The following is a 27,708-nucleotide window of genomic DNA, read 5'->3' as shown; positions in this document are numbered from 1 at the left end:
ATTGCAAAGAAGCCTTCCCTGGTCCTCTCCTTTCCATTTTCAGTATTTATTGTTATCTGAAATCACTATTTTAAGTATTTGTTGTCGATTTTCCCTGTTAAATGATACACCCCAAGAAAGCAAGGAAGTTGCCCGTTTTGTTCATTCCTAGCACTGTGCCAGACACACAGTGGTGCTCAACAAACACTAATTGCTGATGCAGAAAACTAAGGCATAGGTTGGGGAAGGGATATACTGGCAGAGTGCTTTGTGCATATGGGAGCCCCTGAGTTTGATCCTCAGAACGACAGGGGAGGAAGGAAGAAAAAGAAAGAAAACTCAGCACCAATTAGTACCAAATCGCTGAACCTAGTGGATGATGCTACCTGGAGTCCCTTTCAGGAAGATATCTAGTAAGGGATAGAGGCCACCTAAAAGAGGAACTATTGTATTTTGTGATCTACTTTGACTTTCTTACACCTACATAGGCGATAAATAAAAAGCAAAAATGTTCAGAATTCATGAAATGGTAGCATAAATTGAGTATCTTCTTGGTGGAACCCAAAAAACGCTTCCTGAAGTCTATAACATGGCAGGGAAGCTGACATGAAAGTTAAGGAGCTAACGCTGAGGAGGCCGAGGTGGTAGAAGGGGATGGCTCCCAATTCAGAGGACCTGGATTTGAATCTTGTCCCATTTCTTGCTGTATGACCTTGAGGGTGTGTTGCTTTCACCTTTTTATGCCCTAGTCTCATCAGTGAAACAAATGTGCTTAGCTTACAAATGCTCTTGAGAAGACTGGGATAATACAATTGATGTGTTTTACCTAGTGCCCAACCAGTAGTAAGCGACCCACAAATGTAAACTTACATTATCCCCCCCCAACCCCCATCAAACCGGGCTAACCTTAAGAACAGCTATTTGCTGATCAGAATTCTATGGAGCAATGGAAAACTTTATTACTTCTCTGGGGAGAAATGCGTGAAACCAGAAAGCAATGGGTTCTTGGATCATGGACTTCTGGGATTCTGAGTATCCTCATAAGAAATTAAGTTCGTCTTAGACGCGGGAGAAGCAGTTGCCACTCTAGCAACAAGGTCCGTGGGTTCTCAGTGGTGCGAGGTCTTGCGCTTGCGCGATGCGCGCGGCGGATATAACGCGCCGCGGAGGGTGAAGGGCGGGCAGGGCGCGCGGAGAGGTGCGGTGGACCGGTTCCTGCTTTGGCAGGTAACTGCTGACGGACTGTCACTGGGGAGGGCGGGATGGCGCTAGGGAGGTTGAACTGGAGGCTGGGCCGCTCGGGCACGGGCTTAGGCTGGGAAGGCTGCCTTAGAGCTCGCTGGGTCTCAGGTCCACTCCTGAGCCTGTCAGCTGAATATCTTGTTACCAAATAGGGTGGTTGCGCCCGAGCGGCCCACGCCACATCCTACTCCGGACCTCTGCGGAGATGGTGGCGAAGCCTCTGTACGAGCGCCTTGGGCCCACGCCTGTTTCTCGACCGGAAAACCTTTATCCCAGCGCGTCTCAAGGGAAAGAGCTCCGGTTTTGATGGTTGCGAATATAGCCCTGTCGAATCTCGGGGTTAGAATAAAGGGTTCGTCTTCAGGATCTGGCTTTGATTGCACACTTCTGAAACAGCTCAGTACCTCAGGAGCAGCCTGTTTTCACTTTGGAGAGAACTAAGATCTGCCTAATGTACTTTTCATCGTTTAGCTGTGCTTAGAACAACGCCAATCCATTCCCATATAGAACCCAGCCGCCATTTACCCTCCCACACCCTTTTCAGTTCACACCCTTATGTTCCTTCACCTGTTGCTTAAATGGCTTAATGTCTTAAGACTTTTCCTACTGTTCTGGACCCACTCCTTTCCCAGAGATTCTCCCATTCTGGGTTTCCAAAGTACGCTGCACAGTTCTTTAGTCAGACCTGATTTCTAATCCAGGACTGTGAGAAAAATGTATGACCCTTGGTAAGTCCCTTCTCCAAACTTCAGGTTTCTCAACTGAAAATGAAGGAACTCATGTATCACTAGGTGGTTGTGAAGGTGAAAGGAGGTGAAATAGGCAAAATACTTAGCATGCTATCTGGCACATAGTAAACACTCCATGTCAATTTTTTTTTAATAGTTTCCAAAAGCAGCACAACTTTCTAGAATAAAACGCAAAATAACAGTGAAACATTTTTTATCAGTCATATAAGGAAAGTTTTTTTCTAAATGATGTTAAATCTGAGTAATGCTCAGTGAAGTGGGTTTCATTGGTCAAATGATGGTACAGTTTTAATAGTTAATTTTGAAAACAATAGGAGTGTATATCAGGAGGCATAGCAGTATGTTACTTCATTTCACAATTATACATCTGAAAATCTCTGGGAAATAATTCATAATGCAGAAAATATGCAGAAATATGATAATCAGGGTATTATAATAATGAAAACATTTTAACTTTTTATAACAAATTTTTAATATACACAAAGGCGAAAATGTACATGAGCCCCCATCAGTTCATCGCCCAGCATCAACAATGAGTTACATCCCCAACATTTTTTAGTTTTTATTTTGAGACAGGATCTTACTAAGTTGCTTAGAGCTTTACTAAGTTGCTGAAGCTGGCCTCTAACTTGCCATCTTCCTGCCTTAGCCTCCCAAGTTGCTAGAATTACAGGCGTGCGCCACTAGACCCGGCTTCATGAAAACTCTTAAGCCTAGTAAGTTTCTAAAAGTAAATGGGAATATATTTGTGGTCTTTTAATACAGAATTATATATATATATATATATATATATATATTATCACAACTATGAAAAATAACATCTAGTCTATAGAAAAAGATAAGGAGGAAGTACAATCAAATATTGACTAGTTGCCATTGAGAGGTAGTAATGTGGATGATTCCCTCCTTGTGTTTTAAATGTTTTATACATATTCCATAAAATTATCCATCATAGTTATGTAAATAAACAACAAAGTCTAAAAATACTACAACTCAACTGAGCACAATAGAATATGCCAGAGCAGGTTTGTTGAAGAAAATAAAGGTGCTTTACTATCTCTTGATCTATCTTGTAGCCTATGTTTACATGAGCATTCTTGTTAGCTCCTCATATTAGTGTTTCATATTGAGTTTATGTGTTCAGCTAACATGTCTAAATGTTAACCAACTGTCCTCTATGTGTAAGTGATTTAACTCTGTGAAATTTTATTCTTGTGTCTAACAATGTTCCTTGCCAGAGTAGAGCATAGCTTTCCATGACAGGATGATTTTTCTCTCTTTTTTCTTCTTCCTGCCCAGAGCAGGGATCCAACCCAGATTTTATCCCTTTACACACTCTTCTGAAACAAATTTCTGATAATTCAAATAAGATAATTTTATTTTATTGAAGTTTTTTCCTCAAAAAGATTGTAATGGGATCTAATCAAAAATCTCTTCTGCTTTTGGTTGATGAACTGTAGCTGCTTTTAAAACTGATGATGTGGTACTTTGAAAAACAGGGGAGGGGTTACCTTCCAGGGAAAATGTATAAATGAGATATGTTTCAAGTCAGTTCGTGAAGAAACTTTGTTTCCTAGGTATGCAAAGAAGCCTTTTCATCCAGATGTTCTTAGCGGTAATATGGATCAGTCAGGAGTTCTCCTCTGGGTAAAAGCAGAACCCTTTATAGTGGGTGCCTTGCAGGTCCCTCCTCCATCCAAGTTCAGTCTTCATTATCTCAGGAAGATAGCCACCTATGTGCGAATCCGGGCCACAGAGGGAGCTTACCCACGACTCTACTGGTCTACATGGAAGCACATTGCATGCGGGAAACTGCAGTTGGCTAAGGATCTGGCATGGCTTTACTTTGAAGTATTTGATAGTCTTTCGGTGAGGACACCTGAGAAACGCCTGGAATGGTCTGAGATTCTCTCCAACTGCATGTCTGAAGATGAAGTTGAAAAGCAGAGAAATCAGGTATGGATCAACGTGTATAAGTGTTTAATAACTTTGGAAAATAAACCATTGTTACTTTTTTGTACTAGCAGTATAGTTTGAATTTTTAAGTTAATCACTGTTGTGATCCTACCATTTGAGTTTTAGCAGTTCCAATTTGGCAATGATTAGTCTGTCTTTACAAATCCTTTGCCTGCTTCCAAAGTAATAATGTTACAGGAATCTTGAAATTAAAACTGGGAAATATTTTCATTGACTTTATTATGAAACACTGATATGTTACAGTCAGAGGTGCCTGACTTTAAATGAACATCTACTATGTGCTGTGATTCAAAGATGGTTTGGACAGCGTGTTCACTCCTTCCCTGTTGTTAATAAGGTGAAAATCTTATTAATACTTATAGTTTTGGAGGTTCAGAGTCAAAGTGCCATATAATATGATGGTCTTCTTGTGGGCAGAGTCTGAGGCAGTGCCAGGCATCAAAGTATGTGTGTATGCTAGTCTTTCTCCCTTTTATAAAGCCATCAGTACAATCATGGGAGCTCCACCCTGATGCCCTTATCTGTTTTTAATCACTTTCCAAAGGTCCTATTTCTAAACACCATAAGTTATGTTTCTACCTTTTTAATTCCTCATAATGGGGATTAAATTTGGAGATATTTAATTTTCCAATTAAATTTGAGTTTTCAGAGAGGACAAACCATAGCATTCTGCCCCTAACGCCCTATAACTCATGTTGTCCTCACATACAAAACATAATTGTTCTTTCCAAATAGTCCCAAAGTCTTAACTAGATCCAACATCAATTCAAAAGTCCAAAGTCTCATTTGAGACTCAAGGCAATCTTTTTTCAGCTTTGAACCTGAAAAATTAAAATAAGTTATCTACTTCCAATATACAGTGGTGGAAAGCCCAGGGTACGTACACATTCTCATTTCTAAATAAATAGACAAGTAGAGCGTAGTAACTGTCCCAAAGCCTTCCAGAACCTGGCAGAGCAGACATTAAATCTTAAAACTTCAGGTTCTGCATCCTTTGCAAGCTGAGTTGAGGCTTCCAAGGCCTCAAGCAGCCCTGCTCCTCTGGCTTTGCTGGACTCAATCCACCCTCAGCTCTCAGTTTGAAATTTCATGATTGCAGCTCTATTGGACTGGCATTGCATGCTGGTTACTTCATAGTTTTGGGCAGAACTCTCTGCCTGGCCTTCCAGGCTTAACTTTGAAATTTTGGCCAAAACTGCAATAACTTCATAGCTCTCAAGTTATGCACATCTGCAGAATTGGCACCATTTGTACACTAAGGTCTGCCATTCCTTTGGAATGGTGTCATGAGCTGCACCTGAACCTGCTAGAACCATAACTGGATCATTTCTCTGAAAACCCGGGAGCAGAATCCTGAGTGGGCCCTGGGCAGTAAGCCTAGGTAGAGCACCTGGAGCTCTCCTTGAAACAGTTCTTCCCTTTTAGGCCTCTGGGTCTGAGAGGGAAGAGGCAACCACACAGATTTCTGAGATACCTTTCAGGACTCTTCCTTATTGTCCTGATGCACAGCATTTGGCCTTGTTTTATCCACTCATGCTAATATCTTTAACAAGAGATTGCTAGGACGTACTCCTTCACTGGCCAAGCTGTGATTTTTTTTCAAAGTTGGTTTACCTCCCTTTATTGTTTTTTAAATTTTTTTAATTAAAAAAAATTTTTTTAGTTGTAGATGGACATAACTTTATTTTTTTATGTGGTGCTAAGAATCGAACCCAGTGCCTCACATGTGGTAGGCAAACATTCTACCCCTCAGCTACAGCCCCTGCCTTCTACTTCTCTTTAAATTATACATTCCATTGCTCCTAAATCCTACTATATGTAGTTAAAAATAACCAAGCATCGGCCCAAATGCTTGGTTATTTAGAGATTTCCTCTGCCAGACATTCCAGTTCATCTTTTTTAAACTCAAGACCTCTATAAAGCTCTAGTATGGACACAGTTCAGCCAAGTTCTTTGTAATGGTGTGACAAAGGTAATGTTTACTTCAATTTCTGTTGGAATATTCCTCATTTGAATCTGGTTACAACTGCTTACCCAGTTGCTAAGATGTTCTAGCTCTTCCCTAGTCCTGAGTCATCTGAGCTCTTACCAGAATTACCTGTAATACTCCATTTAGACCATTATAGGCATTTTATAACCTCTTTCTCCAAACTCTTCCAGTTTCTGCCCATTACCCACTTTAAAAGTCATTTCCACATTTTCAGATAATCATTACACACAACCGTACTCTTGGTACCAATTTGTGTTAGTACATTTCCTGTTACAATAACCAAATATTTAAGGCTGGGTAAATTAAAAAAGATTTCTTTAGCTCGCTCTCTCTCTCTCTCTCTCTCTCTCTCTCTCTCTCTTGGTACCAGGGATTGAGCCCAGAAGCAATTAACCCTGAGCCATATCCCCATTTTTTAAAAAATATTTTATTTAGAGACAGCATCTTACTAAGTTGCTTTGGCCCTTGCCAAGTTACTGAAGCTGGCTTTGAACTTGCAGTCCTCCTGCCTCACTCTCCTAAACTGCTGGGATTACAGGTGTGCACACTATCATACCTAGCTAGCTCACATTTTTTTGAGACTGAGAATATAGACACTATGGTGCTGGCTCTGGCAGGGATCTCCTTTGTCACATGGCAGATGGCATCATGGTAGAAGCAGTGCAAGAGGGAAAGATCACAGGGGGACATTGGAAGCCTAAAGGGAGGATGGAAGCCAGTCTTGCTTTTTTATAACAACTGGTTAGAACAGCAAGGACCTTAATCTTTTCTGAGGGCAATGCCCCTAGCAAGACCTAATACATCCCACTAGGTTTCACTCTTAACATCACTGGACCATGCTTCCAGCACACCAACCTTTGGGAGACAAACCACATACAAAATCATAACAGACAGCATCTCTGCCCTCATGGAGCTCATAAATTAGTAGGGGTAGCTGATGTTTAAAATAATTATTCATAAAGCAATATGGAGATTCCTCAGAAAATTTGGAATGCAACCACCATTTGACCCAGCTATCCCCCTGCTTGATTTATATCCAGAGGATTTAAAATCAACGTACTACAATGACACAGCCACATCAATATTTATAGCAGCTCAACTCACAATAGCTAAACTATGGAAATATCCTAGGTGTCTTCAGCAGATGAATAGATAAGGAAAATGTGGTATATATACATAATGGAATATATATACATATTGGAATATATATATACACACAATGGAATATATATATATATATATATATATATATATATATATGCACACATATATGTGTGTATACACACACACACACACACACACGCATGCACAATAATGGAAGAATGACTTTTTGCCAACAAATGGATGGAGCTGGAGAATATCATGCCAAATGGAATAAACCAATCCCCCCAAACCAAAGGCTGAATGTTCTCTCTGATATGTGGATGCTAATTCATAATGGGGAGGGGTGCTAGGGAAATAGTAAGTATCGGGAAATAATGGGAGGAGAGGGAGGTATGGGAGTAGTAAGAAGGATAGTAGAATGATTCAGACATTATAACCGTATGTATATATATGACTATATGACCGGTGTGATTCTACATCATGTACAACCAGAAGAATGAAAAATTATACCCCATTTATGTATGATGTGTCAATGTGCATTCTACTGTCATGTATAACTAATTAGAATAAATAAAAAATTATCATAATTATTCATAAAGTACAAAAATGGAATACAGAAAAAATTCATCCTGGTGATAAGAAAAGATTTCATAAAGTATGTTAATCATAATAGATTAATTATAGTAACAGCCACAGCATTTCAGTGGCTTAGAACAATATCAGTTTGTTTTTCATTCATCCAAAAGTCCAACACAGGTGCATCTGGTTGGATGAATCTCTGGACTGTCATTGTCCAAGCAGGGATTTAGGGACCTATGTTTCTGTATTTTTGAGTTACTCTTCATATTAATCAGCTTTTCTGCAGAAAAAAAAAATGAAATTTTAGTAACAAAGGTTTACTTCTTTCCTATTTAAGATATAGGCTGCACTTTAGCTATATCTTTCTTCCAGGCTGTGGATTGACTTTATGTGTCCTCTCATTTGGGAATCCAAGCTGAAGAAACAGCTTCTTATAGGTCATGCCTATTCTTGTAACAGAAGGGAGGAGTGACAAAGCAGAAGGAAATCATGGTGCTTTTTTTCCCCTTGTTTTGAAGACAATTTTATGAGTTTGGGAATAAGTATATATATTATGAAACTATTACCATTGTCAAGGGTTAAAGCTATAGACTAACATCTGTCACCTCCCCAAATTTCCCCTACCTCTGTTTATTATTATTATCATCATTACGATTTGTGTGTTTTAAGAATATTTATATTTATATACCCTTTTAGAAAAAATTTTACCTGTACAATACAGTATTGTTAGCTATAAGCACTATGCCTTGTCTCTTAAGACTAAATATCTTGCGTAACTGAAACTTTGTAGCCTTTGATCATCACTCTCCATTTCTCATTCTGTCCAGCATTTTACAGTTAGCATTCTACTCTACTTCTTTGAGCTTGACTAGTTTAGATTCCATGTATGCTGCAATTTGGATGAGTTGAGTGTCCCCTAAGGCTTCCTTTGTTCACATTTATTCCCTATTATGAGGAATAGAGAGGGTAGAACTTTAATCTGTTGACTGTGGTGTAGGAGATGGGGCCTTTGGAAAGTGATTAGGACTAGATAAGGTCATTAGGGTAGCCCACCCATGATTGAATACTGATGGCTATCTAAGAAGACAGGGAGAGAGCAGACAGATACAGACACACATAAACACACTCACTGTTTCCTGCCATGTGATGCCTGGACCTCCTTGGGCTGTAGTAAGAAAACCATCACCCGTTGCAGCCCTTCTAACCTTGTACCACTAGAACTATGTACCTTTAGAACTAAAGAAATCTCTTTTTGCTATAAAGTAATCTGCTTTATAGAATTTGTTATAGAAACAGAAAGTAGACTAATACAACATACAAGGAGGTTATATAGTTTTGTTTTTCAGCATCTGGCTTATTTCACTTTGCATAATGTCCTCTGGTTTATCCATGTTGTTGAAAATGGCAGAAATTTCCTTCTTTTTAAAGGCCGAATATTCCATTCTATGGATATACGTACACCCAAATCACATTTTCTTTATCCATTTTTCTGTCGATTGGCATTTAAATTGTTTCTGTATCTTGGCCATTGTCAGTAATGATACAGTGAACATGAGAGTTTTGATTTGATTTCAGTTTCTTTGGTTAAGTAGCCAAAAGTGAGATTGATCATATAGTAGTTCTGTTTTTAATTTTCAAGGAACTTCCATCCTGTATTCCATAATTGCTGTATCAATCTACATTCCTGCCAACAGTGTACCAGAGTGGTTACCTTTTCTCTACATCCCTGCCAATGATTGTTAATCTTTCACTTTTTTTTTTTTTAAATAATAGACATCCTAACATGTGAGGTGATATCTCCTTATGTTTTTTTTTTTTAATATTTATTTTTTAGTTTTATTTTTTGGCAGACACAACATCTTTGTTTGTATGTGGTGCTGAGGATTGAACCCGGGCCACACGCATGCCAGGCGAGCGCGCTACCGCTTGAGCCACATCCCCAGCCCTCCTTATGGTTTTGATTTGCATTTCCCTGATGATTAGTGATGTTGAACACCTTTCAAATACCTGTGGGCTTTTTGATGTCTTTGGAGAAATAACTTTTCTGGTCCTTTGCTTAATTTTCACTGGGCTATTTGATTTTTTTTTTTTTTTTTGCCTTTGAGTTGTATGAATCTGTTATATATTTTTGAAACTAACTTTTATCAGATATATAGGATTTGCAAATATTCTTTCTCGTTTCACAGGTTTCCTTTTCATTTTGTCGATGTCTTTCTTTTCTGTGCAGATTTTTAGTTTGATTTAATCCCACTTGTTTATTTTTGCTTTTGTTGCCTGGTGATAAGGAAAGACTTTACAAAGTAAGTATGTTAATTACAGTAACAAATAATCACAGCATTTTAGTGGCTTAGAACAGTAACCATTGGTTTGATATCGTATCAAAAAAATCATACCAAGACCAATATCAAGGAAATTTTCCTATTTTTCTTCTAGAAGTTTTTACTAATTTAGTTGTTGCATTTAGGTCCTTAATCCATTCTGAGTTGATTGTGTGTGGTCTAAGCTGTGACCCAGTTCTTTCTTTCTTTTTCTTTTTTTGCATATGGATATCTAGTTTTCCTAATATCTTTTGTAGGAGAGACTATCCTTTCCCTGTTTTGCATTCTTGTCACATTTGTCAAAAGTTAGTTTACCATATGTGTATGGATTTATTTCTGGGCTCTCATGATGCCTCTTACTTACATTCAGGGCTTGGGTTGTAGCTCAGTGGTAGAGAGCTTGCCTAGCATGTGCAAGACCTGAGGTTCAATCCTCAGCACCATGTAGAAAAATAAATAAATAAATAAATAAATGAAAGATATTGTGTCTATTGCAACTAAAAAAAAAAAAAAGACTTATTCAGATGTAATATAAAACAACCTAATGTTATTCCATTGGCTAAAGCTCTGTCACATGCATAAAGTCAATGAGGTAGGAAGGTAAACTATCACAGGAAATATGGGAAATCTCATGGCAATGAGTGTGGCTGTATTAGCTTCTTGAAAGATGGGGAGGTGAACAATTGCAAATAATGATACAGTTTGCCACAACCGTGTCTATTAGGCCCTCAGAGTCATCTTTTGCTTCAATTTCTTTTGGAGAATTTTATGGGTCAGGCTTGAAAATAGCAGATATAACTGTAAATTCACCCATGTTTATTGACTGTAATTCAGTTATACCATATCTAACTGCAAGGGATGCAGTATGCCCTTCAAAGAGGAGAAAAAGGAGTTAACATTTAGCCAGTCTCTGCCACATAGAAAAGCTAAAGCTTTGGGAAATTGAAAAGTTTATCATGCAACCAGGAGGGATGAGGCATTGCAGTTATTCATCAATGAAATATTGAAGGCCTACTATGTGCTAGGTACAGAAGTAGATGCTACAGATATAGAGATGAAGTAAGACCTTCAAGAAGTTACAAATTTTTTGAGTGTATATTATGTAGCATATTCTATGCTAGTTACTAGTGCTTTAAAAATGGATAAAGCAAGAATTTTATAGTTTAATGGGTAGACCATATAAAGAATATAATAAAATAACAAAAAGTATTAAATGGAAGTATGTATAAAATCAAGGAATTACCCTGAGTGAAAAAGCCAGTATCAAAAGGTTATATACTCTGTAATTCCATTTATGTAATGGGTTTTTTTGTGTGTGTGTGTGGGGGGGGGGTAACATTCTTGAAATAACAGAATTTATAGAGATGGAGGTTAGATGAGAGGTTGCCAGGGATTAAGGCAGGGAAGTGGGTATTGCTATAAAAGGGCAATAAGAGAGCTCCCTTGGTTAATGGAAATATTCTCTCTCCTGACTACTTTAATGTTAACGTCATAGTTGTGGCATTGTATTGTAGTTTTGCAAGGTTATAAACTGGGTTAAATTTACATGGGATCTCTCTATATTAGATCTTACAACTGCATGTGAAACTTCAGTTATCTTAAAGAGTTTATAGAGTAAAAAATTCTAAATACATGCTTTCATGGGATCCCACATTTGACCATTGGTTGAATAGATCTGGGTGATCCTGAGGATCTGTATTTTTAAGTGTCTGTATTTTTTAATTCCTCAGATAGCAATTTTTAGCCACCTTAGAAATGAGGGTGAATATAACTGTAGACTCAGATGTATCACTTCACTTTTTTTCCTTTCTTATGTGGGAGATGGGGATGGGTACTTAAGGGTAATTGTGAACTTCAAATTGTGAGCTTCAAACTACGTCCTTTCTCAAATAAGAAATGACATTGTATAGCTATCAGACCAGTAGCATTATTTTTTCTTTATATCTCTTAAGTACTTTATGAAAACCTGAGACCTACTCCCCTCACAAAATGCACATACACCAAGAAATTACATACAGTTTCAGTTATTACACAGATATCCTAAACTTTTATGGTAAGTCTGTGAACCTTATGTTGAACCTTTGTATTTTGACCAAGTTTTCTTTTTTTCCCCCTTATATCTGTTCATTTACTTATTCAAATTAAGGTGTTTTTTTTAACTATAAGATTAAACTTCTGTAATAATGTACTTAAGTATATTCTTTATCCTTTACTTTTAATTTTGGGAAAAAATTTCTATGATTTTTTCCAAAGTGACTTGAGATCCATTGTAGACACTCCTGCATCTGGGTATCAGAGAATGCATATGAAATCCTAGCAATGTTTCTGAAGTATTTTTTAGGATCAGCAAACTGTTTTTTGAACATAAGTTTATTGTATATACTTAGTTGTAGATTAATGATTGATTTAATGTTGACTTAAGTCATGTGTTCATCCTTATTTTCCTCTTGAACAGCTTTCAGTGGACACTCTACAGTTTTTGCTGTTTTTATACATACAACAGTTAAATAAGGTTTCCCTGAGGACATCTTTGATTGGAGAAGAGTGGCCTAGTCCCAGAAGCAGATCTCAGTCTCCTGACCTGACAGAAAAATCCAATTGTCATAATAAGGTACTGTTGTTTTTCTTGGTCTCTTTCATTGAATTGGACAATTTCTGAAGAAGATGGTTCACCATTAAAAATTATGTTGGGCTGTATAGGCTAGTGATTTGATGATTTGTTTTATTTTTTTGCTTTCTACTTTTTATAATCCTAGTTATAAAATCAATATGTGTAGTCTTAATCAAAATGGTTTTAGTTCCTTCACTGGTATAAAAATTTCATGATTTAGGGGCAAATTTTTCACTATATTATATTAGCATTCCCATTTTTACAATTGTTAATGAGATTGAATCCATTTATTTGACTAAGGATAAATAAGAAGATGTATTTATAAAGTTTATTGAAATATACTGAAAAAAATCTCTAAAACTATCTTATTGTTTAGTCATGCCTAAGTAATTTTATAACCATGACAATCTAAATAGTAACTGCCTCACATTGTGAGTTTTAGAAAATATCTTTTTTCTTCATTTTTGTAAAGAAAAACAAAGGATTTTACTTGTTTTATTGTGGCAGTATTTTAAAACACTTAAGTAAAATGTAAATAGTAAGTATTAATATCATGTGTAGGCTCTTTAAAAATGTTCTGAAACTTAAAAAAAACCCTTTAATATCTGGCACTTTATAATCTTCTTTTTAATAAGTCTGCCTTTTCTTATATTCCATGATACTATACTTTATTGGTTCTACTTTTTTTTTTTAATGGTTGCTCAAGACAATACAATGATCTTGACATATCATACTCTTCCTTCTCACTTGTCTTCATAGGTTTCTCTCCCGTTGGCCCTTACTTGTCAGTATTCTGCCTGAGGCAATTTTCTCTTCCTACTTCATTCAGTATAATTGTTCCCTCTACTCTATATAACTCAGTGAAGTCCAAGTTCGTCTCCATGCTAGAGCTCTTGCCTGATATTCACATAAACTGCCAAGCTATACCTTAAATTTAGACTGTCCATGCTGGGCACAGTGGCACACACCCATAATAATCCCAATCGCCTAGGAGCCTGAGACAGGAAGATCACAAGTTCAAAGCCGGCCTCAGCAATGATGAGGCGCTAAGCAACTCAGTGAGATCCTGTCTCTAAATAAAATACACAATAGGGCTGGGGATGTGGCTCAGTGGTGAGTGACCCTGAGTTAAATCCTTGGTACCAAAAAAAAAAAAAATTATACTGTCCAAATCCAAATGCATTAGTGATACCAGTCATTATGCTCTCTGTCCATGTAGTTCCTACAAAATGGGTATCGTAGGAGATGGTGTTTTGAGCCAAGGTAGCCTGCATTCAGATCTGGCTCTACCAAAAATAATATTATGGTTTTTGGCAGATCAGTTAACTTGTCTTGGATTTTCCTTTTTAAATGGGAGTAGTAGTGCCTATTTCTGATTGGCCAAGAATCAGTGATATATTACCATGAGACTTGTTGCATAGTAAGCACCAGGAAGTGGCAACTCTGGTTTGTGCTATTATAACCTGATCTCTCCAACAACTGATTAGACCAGGACACTTGAGTAGAGTAGCTCATTTGAAATTGGTCTGATTTAAAATGATGACTTGGGCTATCAGTCGCCTTAGGGACTGAAGAAGTTACCAGTTAGTGATATATGCTTGAGCTAAAAACTCATGAGGCATTGAAATCCATTAGAATAGCCACCATACTCATGAACTTTTGAGAAGTTATGAGAATTAGAAATTAAAATAATCAGTGAAGTACAGGATGCTTTTCATCAGAGAAATAGAAGAGAATGGAACAGATAAGCAGAGGCTCATTGGCCTCTGAAAGAGAAGTAGATTTCCAGTTCCTGTTCTGATGCAGCCTGTGTCTATTGGGGAGACAACCATATGTCCCTTCAATACAACCTATCTTTACTTGAGTTAACTTTTTCTCACTATTCTATATAACTATAGAGCTATATAGTTAACTATATAGTTATAGTTCCCTATAACTTGTAGTCGAAGTTACCACTGGTCTACCCATACTGGCTCTTTCCCCTAACCCTTGTCTAATTAGTTGTCAGGTCTTAACTAATTCTGCCTCAAAATAGGTTCTTTTTCTTCCCTTTATCTGACTTTTTTCTTTCTTTCTTTCTTTTGGTACCAGGGATTAAACTCTGGGGCCCTTAATCACTGAGCCACATCCCTAGCCCTTTTTATTTTTTATTTCAAGAAGGTCTAAGTTGCTGAGGCTTTGAACTTGCAATCCTCCTGCCTCTGCTTCCTGAGTCACTGGGTTTACATGCATGCACTACCCCACCCAACTCTGACTTTTTTCCTTTTTGCCTATTTTATGTCATTAGGTTCTATTTGGTCACCCTACTTTTAGTCTGCCATACTAGACTTTGTAAAAATGCAGGTGCATTATGTTCATCTCCTGTCTGAACTCCTATCAGTGAATTCTCTTTATCATTGTAGTTTTCTTTTTGTACTCCTTAGAACCACCTCAGGGCATACTTTGGGGGAGAGGAATGCAGCAAAAAGAAGGAATCCGGTTGAAACTGAGGACAGCTGTGCTTTGATCTTTTTTCTTTGTGATCCGTATGAGAATTTACTTAAAAGAAAAACAAGTATAGTTATTTAGAAAATAATTGGAAAGTCCCTGGCACACAAAATAAAATCCTGATGTTTTAATAATTTGTATAAGGCCTTTCACGATTGCTCTCTATGATTCCAGCTGCTACTTTTCCCTGTGCTTTCTATATTTCAACCAGAACTTCCAGTTTTCTGAACAAAGTGGTATTTTCACTTTTCACGTGCTATTACCTATGCCTAGAATGCCTTTTTTTTTCTTATCTGTTTGCCTGACCACCAGCATCATTCAAGAATCTTTTCAAGCAATGCTCCACCTTGATTTTTTCTTAATTTTTAGTTGTAGATGAATACAATACCTTTATTTTGTTTATTTAGGTTTTTTTTTTTTTTTTATGTGGTGCTGGGGATCAAACCCAATGCCTCAGGTGTGCTAGGCCAACACTCTACCACTGAGCCACAAGCCCAGCCCTCCACCTTGATTTTTTCCCCAGGTAGAGTTATTTGTTTCTCTCATGCTCACAGGATATTTTTAGAGATCACTAATATAGGTCTTATCTCACTGTGCAGTTATTATTTATTTAAATTGTCTTCTTACCACACAGACTCTTGAGATTATTCAGTTTACATATTTATCATTTAATATTGCTCAAGCCAATTAAGAGATGCTCAAAAAATACCCGTCAAATGAATAAGGCAGATATCACTGGGATATCTGCTAACTCAAAGCTTATTCCCAAAGTTGGAGTTTCTCTTAGATCTAGTATGATCATTTCACCCAGTATAATTTGAAATTCCATACATTATTAGAGAAGGTCAGTTAAGAAACCCAGTGCTTCATTGACTGGATGTCCTTGGTGACTATTTATATATTTAACCTGAAACTTTAAAAGTATTTACTAGCTCTGTGACTTTGGGAGAATATCTTAACCTTTCTGTAGCTCTGTTTCTTCATCTGTAAAATACTGTGATAATAGTGTCTATTTTAGTATTATTATTAGAATTTAATATGTTAAAGTATATATAAAACTTAATGCTTACTACATACTAAGAGCTATTTATTATTATAGGTTGAGCATCCCTTACTGAAAATTAGAAATTCAAAATTCTCCAAAATTTGAAACTTTTTGAGCAACAATTTTATACCACAAATAGAATATTTCATGCCTCATTTCAAGAGACAGATGAAAGTCAGAATGCAGGCATACTAAAACTATTATATAAAATTACCTTCAGGCTATGTGTATAAATTAATTTCTTGGTACCATCCCCAAGATGTCTCATTTTATATATAAACACATTTTCCAAAATTCAAAAAAATCCCAGGTCTGAATTAAATACATCTCATCTCAGCATTTGATATAAGGGATATTCAACTTGTATTGCTTTTGTTTTTTGTTTGTTTTGCAGTGATGGGGATTGAACCCAGGTGCTTGAGCATGCTAGGCATTCTATCACTAAGCTATATCCCCAACCCTTTTTATTTTATTTTGAGATAGGGTCTTGCTAAGTTGTCAGATTGGCCTCAAAGTCATAATCTTCCTGCCTCAGCCTCCTGAATAGCTGAGATTACAGGAAGGTACCATCATGCCCAGCATCTTGTATTGCTTTTGAATTAGTTAATGTAAAGGGAGAATCTATTTATATCTGACATATACAGGCAAAAAAGTTTCTATGTATAGCCATCTAAATTTTGGGGGTGGGAGGAATAAGGCAAACTATGAATATGAATGTAAAATAACTAAAATATAAAAACTTGAGATCTTAATAGAATCTCATAGTTCTATTAAAAATGTTTCTTTTAATTTTTTGGTTTTAATTTTCTTTTTTTTTTTAGAACTGGAATGATTATAGTCACCAAGCTTTTGTCTCTGATCATCTGTCAGATCTCCTTGAGCTGCTTTTAGATCCAGAACAACTTACTGCGTCGTTTCATTCAACTCATAGTAGTCTCATCTCTCGAGAAGCTGTTGTGGCACTCAGCTTTCTTATTGAAGGCACAGTGAGTACAGCCAGGAAGATCTATCCACTTCATGAACTTGCTCTGTGGCAACCACTGCATGCAGAGAGTGGCTTTTCAAAGATCTCCAAGACTTTCTCTTTCTACAAGCTGGAAGCCTGGTTGAGAGCTTGCTTAACTGGGAATCCATTTGGTACATCTGCTTGCCTGAAGTCAGGAAAAAAATTGGCTTGGGCTCATCAAGGTACTTTTGAAATATTTTAGTCGATTTTGAATTACAAATTAAGGAACCTAGTTTTCTAATGTATTAATGATCAGCATCTTTTTTGCAGAGGATCTAAAAATACAAAATACTGCTACTATAAAAGAGAAAGGCGGAATATCTATCTTTTGTACACAGCTTTCTCCCTCAAGGGAGTAGAAATCTCAGCTGGTTTATTAGTCAAGGCTCGTTTGGTTAGTTATCAGAAACTCCAACTGTAGTTAGTCCTCTTTTTGTTATGCTTTTCTCCAATTCTCTCTCCCTCTCACTCTTGTATGCTCATTTGCTTCAGACTTTTTTTTATTTTCTAACAACAGCAGATTTTGGTCATCCTAAAATAACCAAATAGTAACAGTAATCACCTCAGAGTATGTGTAGAGATGAGATCTGTTTTAACTACATAGAACCAAGCACAGTCAATGTTTCTAAACTGGAAATTTAAGTTTTAGTAGAGAGAATCTGGCGTTGTTTGCATCAGGTGTCTATTCCTGATAGTGCAGCAATGGCTAAATGAATAGGTTCAGGTGTTGAATGACTCCTGGGACCATGTATAAGTTTTAAGAGAAGAGGCACCGAACATACATCTCTGTAGGCAAGTGCAGGCAAAATAAATGGAAAAAAAATGCTCTAGAATATATTTCCTCAATCTCTAATTTCAAAGTAACAACAAATATAGCTTCTAACCATTGTGTGGTAGCATATGCCTGTAATCCCAGAGACTTGGTAGGCTGAGGCAGAAGGATCAACTACTTAGCAAGACCCTGCCTCAAAATTAGAAATAAAAAGGGCTGAGGGGCTGGGGTTGTAGCTCAATGATAGAGTGCTTGCCTAGCATCTGTGAAGCACTGGGTTCGATTCTCTGCACCACATATAAATAAATTAATAAAATAAAGGTCCCTGAACAACTTTAAAAAAAAAAGGACTGGGAATGTAGCTCAAGGTAAAGAGCCCCTGAGTTTAGTCCTCAGTAACTCCCCCCAAAAAAAGCTTCCATGCCAATATTAAAAAATATATATAACAGTTTTGCATCAGATTTTTATAACTTTTTTTAAAAATATCTTTTATTTGTAAATATATACAGTACCTTTGTTTTTTTATAATTTATTTTTATGTGGTACTGAGGATCGAACTCAAGTGCCTCACACAGGTTAGGCAAGCATTCTGCCACTGAGCTGCAACTCCAACCCAGATTTTTATAACTCTTAATAGAAAATGGCTGAACACCATCTACAGAATCTGGAGCAAAATGATTGTAATCCAAGCATACTACTATATTCAACCAAGCTACTGCTCTAGTATGAGGTCAGAAACTTTCAAATGTGAATAACTCCCATAAATATATAGAAGATAATACATAATTCTTGATGTTTCAGATAAGTTTAAGCAAGTTTTTGAACCTTCTTAGGTTAGGCACTAGTAGGAAAAAAAGAAAAAATATCCAACCTCATAAGATTTTACTAAAATGTTAACAGTGATAATTGGATTACCAATTATTCTTATTTTCCTTTACTTTTATTTTTCTGCATTAACCATCTATTATGTATATGTCAGATATATAACTGAAAATTATTAATTGATTTTTTAAAAGAAGAATGATGTATTTATCTAACTTTTTCACATTTGGCCAGTGTTATTTACAGGGTGTCCTTATGACTCACAGAAAAATACAGTCTGAGAACTCAGTCACATAGTGTTGGAATTATGTTAGGAGGGCAACCTGCACAGATGTTTTGTGTCAGTTTGTACAAGACACTGTATATAAAGGAACATGTGCTCTCAGGTAGTAATGGTCTTGGGAGACATGAACTCATTTAGAATTCATGGAATGTTACTGTTAAGTAAATTAAAATTAATATTAGGAATAAATTAGAATTAATATTAGGAAAACTTAGAGAGATTATGGTTGGGATGATAAAGACATATTGCAGGAGATATTTGAGTGGGGTCAACTCTGTCACTTTCTAACTATGTGACTTTAGGGGCATAACTTAAAAGGTAGACATAAAAAAAGTTTTAAATCTTTTGGCATTTTTTGAGTGGTTTATAGGTTTTAAATTTTTGGTAACAAATTATGAAAGATTACAAATATACACAAAAGAATAGAGATTAATATAGCAAATACCTCTTTAGCCAATGCCCAGCTCTTATATTTTTTCCCCCACATGTATCTTAGGATATAGCCTAGTCTAACCTCATATGGTTGGTTTTTTTCCCTTGGTTTGAAACTGTCTCATTTATTTGTTTTCTTAAACAGTTGAAGGTACGACCAAAAGAGCTAAGATTGCTTGTAATACTCACATGGCCCCTAGAATGCATCGCATGGTAGTGATGAGCCAGGTTTACAAGCAGACATTGGCCAAGAGCTCAGATACTTTGGTGGGGTCGCATGTCAAGATTCATCGCTGCAATGAATCTTTTATATATCTTCTCTCTCCTTTACGGTAAGCACAATCTTAGTGTTCTGACATTTTGACATGTTCTTTGGACTAGGATAGATTTTTTTTCTTCAGATACTATTATTTTAGGCAACTTTTGTATCTTATTCAGAGGAATTTACCTCATTTCTTTATTTTTTCAGATCTGTAACAATTGAGAAGTGTAGGAATAGCACCTTTGTCTTGGGCCCCATAGAGACTGCTCTTCATCTCCACAGTTGTGACAACGTCAAAGTCATTGCTGTTTGCCATCGTTTGTCTATCTCCTCAACAACAGGTTGCATCTTTCACATTCTGACCCCTACGCACCCACTTATTCTCTCTGGGAACCAGAGAGTAACTTTTGCCCCTTTTCATACTCACTATCCAATGCTAGAGGACCATATGGCCAGGACAGGCCTTGCTACGGTGCCTAATTATTGGAATAATCCAATGGTTGTATGTAGAGAGAACAGCGACACAAGTGTGTTCCAGCTCTTACCACCTTCTGAATTCTATATTTTTATTATTCCCTTCGAAATGGAAGGGGACACAACAGAGATACCTGGGGGTCTTCCATCTGCTTATCAGAAAGCACTGAGTCAAAGAGAACAGAAAATACAGATCTGGCAAAAAACTGTGAAGGAGGCTCGTTTGACAAAGTAAGTGTTCTCTAGGAGTAATTGTATTTTCTTTGAAACCCCATGTGGGAAAAATTAATCTGCACCTACTTATAGCTGAACTAAAGTAATTAGTAAATATAATGTGTCTTTTGTTAAGACTTGCATTTCAGGTCAGTATTTTAAACATTGTTGGGATGGGAAGGAACAGATGTTCAAGTGTTAGACTCCTTTTTTTTTAAGGTAAGTTTAGTTGACAGATTGACAGATATTTATATGAATTAAAGAAATGTAAAATATGCCACATAATTGAATACTTAAATGGATTAGTTTTAGTTGTTATGCTAATGGTTCTCAAATTTGAATATACATGAAAATTCTCTAAGGAGTGTTAAAAATACAGATTTCTCTGGCTCCACCACACCACAGACTTAAATAAGTCTGTGGTGTGTCTACCTAATGCTGATCCACAGACTAATGCCTGTTTTTATCAAAGTTTTTCCTAATGATAAAATGTAAAAAATAAGTACAGTGTTTTTAGAGAGCTTAATTTACTCAATGTAAAATACTATCTTTTTTAATATACTATTTGGGGATTATTTCCTTCCTACTATTAGGGTAGAAATTACCCTAAATATTTTATTTTTATTATATGCTTATTGTATTAGACGGCTGTAATTATTGTATATATTATGTATAACCCACTCTACTTGGAATACAATCTGAAGTCTGTACCCTCTTTGCCTCATTTTCTGCCATTCTTTGCCTCATTCACTCCCTCTCACCTTATGAAAGTCTTCTTACTATTATTTAGTTATTGCTCTCTTGCCAAAGACCAACAGAAATAAATGTGTAGATCTAGGATGGCTTGTAGAAACAGTCCAAGGAGGAAGAAAACTGTCATCTCAGTAAGAAGGTATTAAAAAGAACTTATGTTTGGATTTTGGTTTGTGTTAGTCGATTTGGGGGAGAGTTCTAGGAAATAGGAATTAGATGCCATCTGAAAGTGAAAGTATTTCTGTGATCGATAGCTTAATAATTTGTATCTCTAGGTGGGGGAACAATGAAGTAGAACTGAGTTTAATTATAAAGAAGCAGCAGTCAAAATTACCCAGAAAAGGGTGGTGTTTGGTATTTTTTGTGGTTTGGATCACAACATTTATATTTTCCTCTGAACTGAGATATGATTATGGAGTATTCTTGTACTTGTTTGGTCTTTCATCATCCCAGGTGGCCTTGTCTTCTATTGGTGTTCTGTGGAATTGTTTTGAGATCAACAGAAAAACATCACAGCTAGGCCAGATCTTAGCCGCACCACGGCCTAACTGATAGTTTTAAGCTGCCTCCCGGCTTCTTTTATCTTGAACATGTTAAATTTGGTCTTAACTTTAGAGCCTTTGTCATTTCTGTTTCTTCTGCCTGGCAATCCTTTCCAGGTAATCATTGTTCTTCTTCCATAACTTCATTCAGACCTCTGTTCCAGTATCATCTTCAAGAGGCCTCTTCTGTCGTTTTTGAAAAATAGTATTCCCAGTACTCTCTGTTCTCTCTCTTTGCTCTATTTGTCTCTGAGACACTCAATGCCTGTTTTTATCAAAGTTTTTCCTAATGGTTAAATGTAAAAAAAATAAGTACAGTGTTTTTTTTAAAGAGCTCAATTTACTCAATGTAAAATACTGTCTTTCATTTTGAGATTATTTCCTTCCTACTATTAGGGTAGAAATTACCAGTACTTCAGTTATGTTATATCATAAAATTTATTTTGCTTCTGATCTGTCTTCTTTACTAGAATATGCAATCTGTAAGACATAGATCATACAGATCACAATGTGCATGGTGCCCTCTGAAGTCATTCACCATCAGCCTGCCCAAACAGGACTTACCTCTTCCCTTTTATTTATAGGTTTGTTCGCATCAGTTGAAACACTGCCCAGCATTAACTTGGCCCTTAATGAATATCTGACAGGGAATAAATCATGACAAAGACGATATTGTATCTGACCAATCCCCCCAACTAGTGATGGTGATCTAATGTACTGTGAATAGAGTGAGATAACTTGAGATATTCATTTAACATGCTCCCATTAAAATTGTTATCACTTGGAGTAAAATTATGTGAATTAGTGTTCTAACATTATTTTTGCTCTCAATTACAATTTTAGGGATCAAAGGAAACAGTTCCAGGTACTTGTGGAGAATAAGTTTTATGAGTGGTTGATTAATACAGGACATCGCCAACAGCTGGACAGCCTTGTACCCCCTGCAGCAGGCTCCAAACAAGCAGCAGGATAAGGTCCTACATCCAGTTACTGGTAGGCATTTATAATGCAGGCTGCTTTAAAAAAATTCATTTGCGGGAATTCTTTCAAGTATACAAAAAATACACAAAATATTATGTTACTAACCCTTGCCAAATTTTTCCCCAGCACTCCTAACAGCAACATAGACCTTTACATATTTGCAATATTTTATAGTGAGAAAAACCAAAATATTAAGGTGGAACCTTTAGAATTTTAGGCAAATAAACAATTTTATCTTTTTTGCTTGGCACAATTACTTGGCACAATTTACACTGTCCAAAGATTCTACTTTCATTTACACATAGTTTTAAGTTTGATTCTCTCCTTTCTTCTCTCTGCTTTCTCACCTCTCTCCCACAAATCAATTAATAAATTAGTCAGTCTTTGTTAATGACACCTGAGAGGTAATAATCCATATGAAAGTTTGATTACTGAACACTAGAATATTATAGATGACAGAAGAGAACATGGTTACAGACAAATTTGCTGGAAGTTATTTCATCCAAATATATGGTGTTTTTCTAGACAGAAATTAGTTTACTTTGTTACTCTAAAGTATTTTTAAAGGCTAACAGTAAGGAAAACAGACAAAGGGCATGAACAGGTGGCTCATAGAAAAATATAGAGACAAGGATACTCATTTAAAAATAAATGTAGTATATAGGTTAAATATCCCTTATTCTGAAATGTTTAGGACCAGACACATTTCAGATTTTAGATTTTGGAATATTTACATAGACTTTACCATGTGTAAATCTTGAAAATTGGACTAAATAGAACCATTTTTTTTTTTAAATGCCAAAGAAAACCAGAAACCCAGTGCCAAAGTTTGAAACTTTTTGAGTCTTGGCACTTTGCTTGACAGTTTGACAAAAATCAAAATCAAAATTACAAATATTCTTTGATTTGGTGATTTCACTTCTTGGAATACTAATATATATGTGTTGTGTGTGTGTGTAAAGCTCTGCTAAATTTTTATTTTATATACTTTTTTAAATTGACAAAATTGTATTTATCTTGTAAAATACGATGTTTTGGAATAAATACACATTGGAATTGCTAAAAAAATCTAATTAACACACATATTGCCTCACATAAGTTGTTACTTTTATAGTGAGAAAACTTAAAGAGAATCTACCCTTTAGCATTCTCAACAATACAGTAGTTACAGTGTTGTACAGTAGATGTCTTGAATTTATTCCTCCCATAATTGAATATTGTTAGGCTATAAAGGTCTTTTTTAGAAATATATTCATTGCAGCATTGTTTGAAATAGCTGTAACCTGGAAATAGCCTAAATGTTTCTCAGAAGAGAGCTGATGCCTATTGACTGATTCATCTGTAGTATGAATGCATCTTTAAAAAGAATGAAATATATTTATGTGGATACTGAATGATCTCTAAACTCAGGGAGAAACTTAAAATGTCTCCTGTGTTTGAAAATAGAGTGGGATTATCATACATATGCTTATTATGTGCCTAGAATTTTTCTGAAAGGATGTAAAGAAATCATAAACAGTATTTGTTTTTTCAGGAATAAGACTGGGTGTCTAGGATAGGAAAAACTTTTTTTATTGAGATGTAATTTACATAAAAAATTCACTGTTTTAAAATAATGAATTTAGTGGCTTTTGGTATATTCACAATTTTGTGCTGAATTCACCATTTAGAAATTCAAAATATTTTCATAACCTCTAAAATAAGCCCAGACACATTGGCAGTCAATCCCCATTCCCCAACCCTGTGTATCTATTCTTATTCCCCTGGCAACTAGTCATCTACTTTGTCTATTCTGGACATTTCATAAAAGTGGAATCTCATAATATGTCTGTCTTCTTTTACTTAGCATAATGTTTTCAAGGCCCATCCATGTTGTAGCATGTATTAATACTTTGTTCCTTTTTATGGATGGATGTTATTTCATTGTGTGGATCTACCACTTTGTTTATCCATTCATCAGTTGATGAACATTTGGGTTATTGGTATTTTTGTGAATAATGCTGTCATGTACATTCATATGTAAGTGTTTGTAGAGACATGTTTATTTCTATATATCTTTATTTGTGCACTACAGTTGTAAGTAATGGAGGGATTTGTTGTTACATATTCATGCATGCACCCAATATAACAATATAATTTGTCAATATCATTCTCCAGTATTTCTCTTTTCCTCCCCACCTCCTATCCCTTGGTCCTTTTCTTCTACTGATCTCCCTTTGATTTTCATGAGATTCCGTCCTCAACTATCTTTTCTTTTTTCTTTTCTAAGCTTCCACATGAGATAAAACATGTGGCCTTCTATATTTGGCTTATTTCACTTAACATAATGTTCTGAAGTTCTATTCATTTTCCTGCACATGACGATCTCATTCTTCTTTATGGCCAAATAAAACTTCATTGTGTGTATTTTCCCTTATCCATCCTTTGATGGACATGTAAGTTCCATAGTTTGGCTATTGTGAATTGTGCTGCTGTAAACAATGGTATACATATATCACTAGAGCATGATGACTTTAATTCTTCAGGAGTAGTATAGCTGGGTTATGTGGTGGTTCCATTCTTTGTCTTTCTTTGGTCTTTGTTTTTTGGTTTTATTTTGTTTTTTAGTACTGGGTTTGGAACCCAAGGATGCTTAGCCACCTGAGCCACATTCCAGCCTTTTTTTTTTTTTTAATTTTGAAACAGGGTGTCCTGCTAAGTTGCTTAGGGCCTTGCAAATTTGAAGAGGTTGGCTTTGAACTTGCAGTCCTCCTGCCTGAGCCTCCTTAGCCACTAGGATTACAGGTGTGCACCACCATGCCTGGCCCATTCCTAGTCTTTTGAGGAAGGAACCTCCATTGTACTAATTTACAATCCCACCAACAGTGTAGGAATGTTCCTTTTACTCTATATCCTCTCCAGCATTTTTTATTGTTTGTATTCTTGATGGTTGCCATTCTGACTGAAGTGAAATGAAATCTCAGGGTAGTGTTGATATGCATTTCCCTAATTGCTAATGATGTTGAACATTATTTCATATATTTGTTGGCCATTTGTATTTAAAAAAATTCTTTTTAGTTGAATATGGACATAATGCCTTTTGTTTGTTTTTATGTGATGCTAGGATCAAACCCAGTGCCTCACACTTGCAAGGCAAGTGCTCTACCACTAAGGGGGGTAAAGACCTTTCCTTGACTTCCATTCATACTCAATTATTACTATTTAGGCTGAATCTTAGCTACTACTCCAGCCCTGAATTTTTTCTTTTGATAAGTATCTGTTATGCTGCTTATTCATTTGTCCATTTATTAATTGGGTTATTGTTTTTTGGTGTTGTTTTTTTTTTTGCTTTTCAGTATTAAATTTGAGTTTTTGTATATATTCTGGATATAAATCCTCTTATTAGAAGAGGAGCTAGCAAAGGTTTTCTCTCATTCTATAAGTTGTCTACATTCTTAATTGTTTCCTTTGCTGTTCAGAAGCTTTGATGCCATCCCATTTATTATCTCTTGGCATTATTTCCTGACCTTTAGAGGTCCTATTGAGAAAGTTGATGCCTATACCTATATGTTGGAGTATTGACCCTACGTTTTCTAGGAGTTACCTAGTTTCTGGTCTGATTTCACATGGGCATATACCTAGGAAAGGAATTGCAAGGATATATTATACTTAATTTTTTAAGGAATGGCAATTTTTCAAAGCTATGAAAGATAAACTTTGTTATTTACTTTATGTGGTATTTACATTTTAAGTTGCATATTACATTTTTAAAGAAAAAGTCTTCATATTTTTAGTTAATAATGCTGAGATTAAGAATTAGGAGATTTTGCAAAAGAAATTGAAACTATAACAGGGTAAAAATTTTAGCTTAAACTTATCTCATGATCTGCCAGGTTTTTGTAGAATTACACATAGAAGATAATATGAACTAATGTGACACAAAAAAGGAATATGGTTAACCTTATAAACTCTGTTTTATCACTCTAAATTACCTGATCTCCATAATTTATGTGATTTTTGTAAATAAGGGTTTTCTTATTTGCATGAAGGCAATAAAAGATAATTAATATGAATTTTTCTTTTGTTATCTTCAGGGCCCTGGAAACATAAGGATGAATGAAGAATGGTTCCCATCTTAATACAAAATTGGGATAGCTTCATTGCTGCTTAAGAGACTTTGAGAATTTTTTTTTTTTTTTGACCCTTTATTTAAGACCTTTCCTCGACTTCCATTCATACTCAATTATTACTATTTAGGCTGAATCTTAGCTAAACTTCTGACTTTCATGTAAGCATATTGTTTATAGAGCATTAGAAGACTCATGTTTGTGATGCCAACATGTTAATGAAGGCAGTCCCATTTTGTGTGTGTGTGTGTGTGCGTGTGCGTGTGCGTGTGTGTGTGTGTGAATATTTAAGTGATCATAGATTTGCAAGTGATTTCATTTTTTAATTCGTATGATGAAAGGGTTTGATCCTTTCTAGAGTTAAGAGATTTTTTATAGTTCTTTGTAACTATTTAAAAGATGGTTGCTATTGCTTTTAAAAAATAATTGGAATAAAAGTATGATTGCTTGGTGTATAAATAAAACAGAAATAGTTTTATACAAAGATATTTTAGTCCTTAAAGTATGAAACTTAATGAACTTGTGTAAAAATCTTTATTTTTTATTTTCTGCTTCAAATTTTCAATAAACAAGCTAAAAAGTAATTTTCTCCTTTTGTTAAAAAGATAAAGCTTTGTTTTTGTGTGTGTGGTGCTGGGAATTGAACCCGTGGCTTTGTGCTAGGCAAGCACTCTTCTGAGTTATATCCCCAGGTCCAAGGCTTTACTTTTGATTTTAGAAAAGGTTTTCATTATCATTCTGTGACATATGGAAGTACGATTTACAGTTGATTGGATAAGCTTTGTTTCTCAAGAAAAAAGAAAACAATTTTCAGTTGATAAAATGAATTATTTATATTTCATATGCTCACTGGCAATTCAATTAGTAATTGTATTTAAAAAGGGCTACTTTTATTTGTGATGTGAAAATTAACCTTCACAATGTTGTTAATTCTAATTGAAGTTTTCAGAGTTTTTGTTTTAAGATGAAATTCAAGCGAGC

The 27,708-nt window shown here is 35.8% G+C and overlaps 1 protein-coding gene across 4 annotated transcripts; it reads left to right on the top strand.

The window, feature by feature from the left end:
• Window positions 1-1,139: 1,139 nt before the first annotated feature.
• Tbccd1 (TBCC domain containing 1) lies at window positions 1,140-27,708 on the top strand. 4 transcript variants are annotated; one of them, XM_076867521.2, is made up of 9 exons: window positions 1,140-1,206; window positions 3,548-3,926; window positions 12,394-12,549; window positions 16,903-17,269; window positions 19,542-19,728; window positions 19,866-19,999; window positions 20,249-20,363; window positions 22,484-22,633; window positions 26,695-27,708. In XM_076867521.2, exons 2-8 carry the CDS (start codon window positions 3,591-3,593, stop codon window positions 22,611-22,613), a joined length of 1,425 nt encoding a protein of 474 aa, XP_076723636.2. In that variant the 5' UTR covers window positions 1,140-1,206; window positions 3,548-3,590; the 3' UTR covers window positions 22,614-22,633; window positions 26,695-27,708. The 4 variants fall into 4 exon arrangements, with proteins under 4 accessions (XP_076723636.2, XP_076723635.2, XP_076723637.2 ...); XM_076867520.2 differs by having other exon boundaries at window positions 19,866-20,363; XM_076867522.2 differs by having other exon boundaries at window positions 1,156-1,206; window positions 3,654-3,926; window positions 19,866-20,363.

This window comes from Callospermophilus lateralis, chromosome 10 (genome assembly GCF_048772815.1).
Source record: "Callospermophilus lateralis isolate mCalLat2 chromosome 10, mCalLat2.hap1, whole genome shotgun sequence".
Lineage (NCBI taxonomy): Eukaryota > Metazoa > Chordata > Mammalia > Rodentia > Sciuridae > Callospermophilus > Callospermophilus lateralis.
This window is presented reverse-complemented; position numbering and strand designations above follow the sequence as displayed.

Coding starts and splice junctions, on each gene's coding strand:
- Tbccd1 (XM_076867520.2), top strand. CDS start 3,591: ATGGATCAGTCAGGAGTTCTCCTCTGGGTAAAAGCAGAACCCTTTATA. Junction 17,270..19,541: donor ATTGGCTTGGGCTCATCAAG/GTACTTTTGAAA, acceptor TTTCTTAAACAG/TTGAAGGTACGACCAAAAGA. Junction 20,364..22,483: donor AAGGAGGCTCGTTTGACAAA/GTAAGTGTTCTC, acceptor TTACAATTTTAG/GGATCAAAGGAAACAGTTCC.